Source organism: Ananas comosus, unplaced genomic scaffold (genome assembly GCF_001540865.1).
Source record: "Ananas comosus cultivar F153 unplaced genomic scaffold, ASM154086v1, whole genome shotgun sequence".
Classification (NCBI taxonomy): domain Eukaryota; kingdom Viridiplantae; phylum Streptophyta; class Magnoliopsida; order Poales; family Bromeliaceae; genus Ananas; species Ananas comosus.
This window is the reverse complement of record NW_017891586.1, coordinates 1959-9231: the sequence shown is the minus strand read 5'-3', so window position 1 is coordinate 9231 and position 7273 is coordinate 1959. Positions and strand designations below refer to the sequence as shown.

The 7273-nt window shown below is 40.9% G+C and overlaps 1 protein-coding gene across 1 annotated transcript; it reads left to right on the top strand.

Moving 5' to 3' along the window:
• The first annotated feature begins 285 nt into the window (after positions 1-285).
• Positions 286-804, top strand: LOC109705010 (RING-H2 finger protein ATL39-like). Its single transcript, XM_020225776.1, has one exon. The coding sequence runs from the start codon at positions 286-288 to the stop codon at positions 802-804; it is 519 nt and encodes a 172-aa protein (XP_020081365.1).
• The last annotated feature ends 6469 nt before the right edge of the window (positions 805-7273 follow it).

Genomic DNA, 7273 nt, shown 5'->3' with positions numbered 1-7273 from the left:
TTACACATCAGCTTGTATAAATAACAGTTAAGCATATAATTAATGTTTCAATTCTTTAAGCAAAATTATTCCCTCAGCTCAGAATATCAAGAACGTCACTGTCATTCATTATCCAAGTCAACCAATCAACATACATACAAAAAGTCTTCACAAAAATAACAAAAAAAAAAAGAAGGAAAAAAAAGAGAGCACAAATTAACTGTACTATTGGATCTCAATCCCATCTCATTGAGCTAAAGAAATAAAGGAGCTTATCAATCCTCTGCTGATCCTCCCTTCACTGCCATGTCAGCCAACGGCGACAACACGGGGTGCTGTGGCGCGTCGTCGACGCTGGAAATCGTCGGCATATCCTTCGCCTCCTTCTTCGCGCTCTTCATGCTGACGTGCTCCGTCCGCTGCTTCCGCCAACGCGAGGCCCGCCGCCAGGGCCGGCCCAAGCCCCCCTGCGAAGGGCTCGACCCTGCCGAGATCGCCGCGTTACCGACTTTCCCTTATAAGCGAATTACGAGAGCCGACGACGGCGCCGAAGAGAAGGGTGCTGGTGCAATGGAGTGCTCAATATGCCTGAGCGTGGTGGAGGAAGGGGAGGTGGTGAAGATGCTGCCCAGGTGCACGCACTCGTTCCATGGAGAGTGCATTGAATTGTGGCTGCGTGATCACGCCACCTGTCCGGTGTGCCGGACCGAGATTCTCGGGGCCGGCGATGGCGAAGAAGAAGGAGGTTGGGTGGTGGTCGGAGCGGCGTCGGCGGCGGAGGTCGGGCAAGAGGAAGGAGCGTCGCGTGATCTGGAGAGGCAGTAGAAATTTCTGTGTGAATTAATTTTGCAATATTTTTTCCTTCGGTTTGATTTGTCGGTATGAATTTTTGATAGAACCGTAAAGGGATTGTTCTCTTTTTTTTTTTTTTCTTTTGATTGTGCATGAATTATTGGAAAGGTGTATATATTATCACATTTTGACTCGTTGATATTACGAGTTACTATTTTTTTTTCCTTTCTTGCGTGTAAACAAATATTTAGTCTTGTGGAGAAAAAAGATTTTCGTCCCCATGCATATTTTTTAAAAGTCAAAAAAAAATCTCAATTTTATTTGAAAGAAAAATATATCTTACATTGATAGATATCACTATTCTTATGACAGAAATCAATAATGCCAATTTGATAAATCAATAGAAATTTAAAGAGTCGGATGCTCACGTAAAATGAAGTTTTCGTAATAATAATTTGGAGCCAATAATGTAATTGTCCTAAAAATACAATTTTCAAGCTTTTGTTCTCTTATACCTTACCCCTCAAAAATAAAAAGAATAATCTAATGGTAGTTTTTAATCAAATATATTAGATCAAAGGCATGAAATTAAATTGCTCATCAGCTCATCAAAGTTAGCCCAATCATTCCAATCAACCCATCAATCGATCCCGACCCATCAATCCCGATCAATCAAATTCCCAATTTATGGACCTGTCAATCAAACTATCGAACCCATTGATTTACAGCAAGCCCGCACAAAAGACCCATCGCATTTAACTACGTGAATTGACTAGTAAACTCGAAACCACATTAATGCTCTGATCTTAATTCGATCGAATTTTGGAACGGATGATCAAAACCCGATCCAAAACAAGTAGACTCCGATTGACCTCAAACGAACCTTTGTGTTGATGGCTTATTGTACTATATGCAACACTTCCCTTTCATCCCCACCTCTAAGTCGTCGTAGTCGCTGCATGTTCTTTAGATCAAACCAATAAAAAAAAAAACCAAGTCAACCCATCAATCCCTCAATAATACTCTCTCTCTCTCTCTCTCTCTCTCCGGGGAAAAAAAGGAATCATCCCACGTTTTTTCCACACACTAGTCCCTTATTTATACTGTGCAATCGAAAATCTTAAATTCGATCCCCATCTCTCTCTCCCATTCCCGGGACTCCAGCCTACAGCCATGTCCACAGATAACTCCACCTCCGGGAGCAACACGGGAGGCGGCGACGGCAGCGGCTCCAACACCACGCTCGAATTCATCGGTATCGCCGTCTTCGTCGGCATCGCTCTGTATTTCTTCATCCGCTACGCCCACACCGGATTAATCTGCAACTGGCGCGAACGCCGCGCAGGGGCCGGCGGAGGCGGCAATGCGGGCGGCGCCTCGCCACCCAGGCTCGGCCTCGCGCCCTCCGATATCGCGGCGCTCCCGACGTTCGTGTTCGGCGCGGTGACCAATAACGGCGGGGCCGCAAAACGGAAGGGGAATGGCCCGAATGGGGCAGAGTGCCCGGTGTGCTTGGCCGACGTGGAGGAAGGGGAGGTGGTGCGGATGCTGCCGAGCTGCAGGCACTTTTTCCACGTTCAGTGCATTGACGTCTGGCTTTGCTCGCACACGTCGTGCCCGGTTTGCCGCGCCGCGACGGAGCCCGAACGAATAGCGTTGGGTGGGGCGACGGCACCGCCGCCGTTGCCTCAGCTGCGCTGTCGCAGTTCCCCCGGATCCTCTGAACTCTCGGTTGAGGAGAGATCGGATGAAGAGGCGGCGCCGTCGCCGCGGTTGCCCGAGTTGCACCGCGGTGGCACTACCGAGGCTTCTTCGGCGGTGACTGACGGGGTGGGCTCGGAGAAGGTAGAATTAGGTGGGTCGGCGGTTTTGCGGCCGTTCCGGCAGTTGCGTCGCTGCAGCACTACGGGTTCCTCGACAGGCAATGGCGAGGCGGGGCCAGAAGAAGATCATGTGAAGTTAGGTCAGACGTTGGCTTTACCAGCATTAACGTTGGCCGAATTGCGCCGGTGCAGCACCACCGGTTCCTCGATCCTCGGCGATGGACGCGGTAGGATCATTAGAAATTGAGTCATCGAGCTTTTTTTTTTTTCTTTAATTTGAGAGTGAGAGAGATAGGTTAGCATTATACCCGCTTCGTTTAAAAATAAGTTTAGCTGAAAATATGAATCAATTAGAATTTAAATTTGGAATCTCGAATATCAACCATCAAGACCTTTGACAAAACGGCTTTTTTTATTGTTCATTGATTGCACTAAATGCATGTAGTGATATTTTCTGTAAAATAATAGTGGATTAAGTGAAAGATCCCTAATAAAATAAAATTAAAGATTTAATTAGAAACTATCAATTTTTTATTTTAATTGTGGAAGATAATAGTTTGTGGCTTGCGAAATAGTTCGGGAAATTAAAATGAAATTAAGAAGAAATTACAGGTCTAGATTAAGCCATCAAATTTTAATTTGTTTGTAGGCCTTTCGATTTAGCAGATTCGGTCCACGGGCTGAACAACGTGCAGCCAATGAAAAGATATGTTCTAAAACTGGTTCGAGTGCAGGTTTTTCTTTTTTCTTTTTTTTTTTTTGGTTATTTAAGTTTTTTTAAAAAAAAGAGAGAAAGTCCACATTAATAGCTACATTAATCAGCACATCTTTAGACAATCATCCACACCAAATTAAAAAGCCAATTAAAACTTCGATCGGCTCTATCCTTTGTTGTACCCTCACCATATCCATGTCCATGTCCACCGCGGGATCGACGGACAGTGGACCGGCAATTCTTTCGAGAACTCCGGGGCCATCGCCACCTCCATCGCCTTCTGCTTCCTCCTCTTAGCCTTCTACCTCATCATCCGTTACATTTTTCATTCAGCGTCTCCACCGTCGCGTGCGCAGCCCACGAGCTCCTCAAACTAGGGCTCGACCCTGCGGTTATCGCATCGCTCCCCACCTTTCACATACAAAAGTCGTCCGGCGGATGCAGTAGCAGCAAACAGAAGAAGAATTGTCGTCGACGGAGTGCCCGATTTGTCTTCAGCGTGGTCGACGAAGGGGAGGGTTCATTGCGGTCGCTACCGAATTGCAACCATGCGGTTCCACCGCGATCTGCATCGACGTGTGGTTGGATTCGAACGCGACGTGCCCGGTTTGTCGTGCCACGCGATCCCCAATCGTCGATCAGCGCGGCCTCTAACCGCACTCGTTGTGATCGCGTTCGGGCGCCGCGTCGGGCATTGTGATGGCTTTCTGGGATCAGAATGAGTGAGATTGAGAGTTCGAGGGGATCCGCAACAAGAAAGTTTTGGAGTAAGCACAAGAATACTGTTATTCAATTATAATAAACTCCTCTAGGATTTCTTTAATTGATGAAAGAGGCTGGAATTTGTGGATGTTGCCGCCCTGTATAATTTGGGTAAGTAAATGTAAATCATGTCATATATATATTTTCTACAAAGAAATGTGAATTACTGTAAGAAGTTGTGTTTTTTAATGGGCATATATGTTCCGTCCTATTACGTTTCTCAATAAATTGATCTAATAGAAAATCTACGCGCAAGATGGATATAAAAACCGTGAAATTGATAATAAAAATAAAAAATAAAAGTTTAACCAAAATATATAATATCGAAATCTTAATTGTTAAAAATTGAAGGTGATGTTCGATCAACTATCGCATTCTTATAGAATGAAATAGTTTATATTGGCAACGATACTATATTATTTAAAAATCCATCTATAATAGCAAATGGGCTGAAATATATATTAATACGTGCTTTGAATTTCGTACATTAATTATGTTGCAGGATATTATCGTGGCACGGATATGCAAACAAATGCTATGGAATGCTCGCTATATGTGTCTCCTTCGGTGACTACAAGTAGTCATTTTAATATTATAGCGGATTTGCGAAGTTTAAAACGTGTAAAATATTTCTCTTTTTTTTTTTTTTTTAGAAAGAAAGATAGCATATTACCGCTTCATTTATTTATTTAGAAAATAAACTTATGTAGAAATGTCAATCAATTAGGATTCGAATGGGTCTCGATATACCAAACACCAAGACTAAAATAGTCATTTATAAGAAAATGACTACAAATAAATGCTTTTTGCCATTGCTCTAGGGATCGGTCAGTAATATTTTTCTTCTTATAAATGATTACAAATAAATGACTAAAAGTATCATTTATAAAAAAATTTTTCTTAATTTAGCCAAAAAACTAATAAGATATTTTTTCATCAGCTTATATAAAATATATATATCTATACGAGTATTAAACATTTTTCCTCCGTGTAAAAATTCCATTGCAACAAATACCGACCGGTCCCTAAGCAAGTGGCAAAGGGCTTAGTGGTTGGCATGCCGAGACCCAAGTTCGAAAATCCTTGTTGATTCACATTTCTGGCTAAGTTTATTTCTAAATGAAATAAACGCAGCAGATAGCGTGCATACCTATTCTCAAAAAAAAAGAACAAATTCCATTCCATATCATTTATAAGGAGCTAGCCACCCTTCTTATTAAGAATTTGTTTTTCTTTTTCTCCGAAATGGTCCAATTAATCTCAGTCAAAACTTTTACAATTCAACTGTAATTAAGGTCTCAACAAATACAGTTACACATCAGCTTGTATAAATAACAGTTAAGCATATAATTAATGTTTCAATTCTTAAGCAAAATTATTCCCTCAGCTCAGATATCAAGAACGTCACTGTCATTCATTATCCAAGTCAACCAATCAACATACATACAAAAAGTCTTCACAAAAATAACACAAAAAAAAAAAAAAGAAGGAAAAAAAAGAGCACAATTAACTGTACTATTGGATCTCAATCCCATCTCATTGAGCTAAAAGAAATAAAGGAGCTTATCAATCCTCTGCTGATCCTCCCTTCACTGCCATGTCAGCCAAACGGCGACAACACGGGGTGCTGTGGCGCGTCGTCGACGCTGGAAAATCGTCGGCATATCCTTCCCTCCTTCTTCGCGCTCTTCATGCTGACGTGCTCCGTCCGCTGCTTCCGCCAACGGCGAGGCCCGCCGCCAGGCCGGCGCCAAGGCCCCTGCGAAGGCTCGACCCTGGCCGAGATCGCCCGCGTTACCGACTTTCTTATAAGCGGAATTACGAGAGCGACGACGGCGCCGAAGAGAAGGGTGCTGGTGCAATGGAGTGCTCAATATGCCTGAGCGTGGGGTGAACGCTACCCGCTTCGTTTATTTCATCTAGAAATAAACTTAGCTGGAAATGTAAATCAACTAGGATTCGAACTTGGATCTTGAATACCAACCACCAAGCCCTTTGCTCTAGGGACGGTTGGTAGAAGTGGTGAGCTCTTGAAAGAAAATTATTGTAGATTCCACTTGATCTTCGCATACTGTAAAATCTGATTACAATAATAATAAATAGTTAAAAGAAAATAACTAGCAACAACACCGAACAACAAATAAGTAAAATACGAACATAAAAAGAAAAAATATATTACACAACCACTGGAGAAGATAAGAGTAGATAATCTCCAAATCTAATTTGAAAAGAAAAAGAAAAGAAATTATATATAGAATGATCTCCAAACCTAAACAATTTTCTGTGACAATTGGGATTTGCTAGTTTTTTTGGGGATTAATTGCACCAATGGTCTCAAAACTTTTTTCATTTTTCTTATTTGGGTCACGAACTTTTTTCTGTAATAAGGTTCCTAATATTCAATTTTTATTATTCCAATTAAGTCGAAAACTGCTATACTAGCACCCACCAATATTTGCAAATCTTACAATGCGACAATTTTTTTCAGAATTAACGACATTTTGAAAACAAATACTAAAATGTTAGGAACCTAATGGCAAAAAGGCAAAAAAAAAGGACCAAAATAAAAACCAGAAAAAGATTGGGTACCAATGGTGCACTTAAACCCTTTTTTTTTAAGGCGACAACTATGTTATCCATGTTCAATTGAGCATTATGCAAAAATTTGTAATAAAATCTTAAATACTTAAACAATTAATTTGTCTCTCATATTATGTTGTTTGTATCATTCTCGGAAAAGAAGGATTTGTATCAAGTTCAATAATGTGCTCAAAAGATGAAACTCTGGAGAAAAATATAATAAGCTGTTCTTCTTAAAGAGGAAACATAAAATTTGCCAACACACTAATTAAAAGATCGGTTAAATCGGCATTAATTTCTCAAATCCTACTTGTAACAATTGTAACAATCATAAGGAAAGTTAATAACAATGAGTTAAGATCCACAATAATTTCACAAATCCCATTATTAACAACCACAGCAATAATAAACTTGTTGTGAGTTTTCCAAAACAAGTGTTTATTTCTACTAAACAAAAACATATAACAGAGTAAAGCTTCAAAGCTGCATGCATGTCAAATAGACAGAAAACTACGAGAAAAAGAATACAAACAAATACATAATGTCACGCCCCGGGGCCGATTTTAAAAGCCTTTTTAAAATAGAGTTGCGGAAAACGTGCCTTTTTTTTTTTTTTTTTTTT

Bases quoted from the DNA above. Each gene is read 5' to 3' on its own strand.
- LOC109705010 (XM_020225776.1), top strand. From the start codon at position 286: ATGTCAGCCAACGGCGACAACACGGGGTGCTGTGGCGCGTCGTCGACG.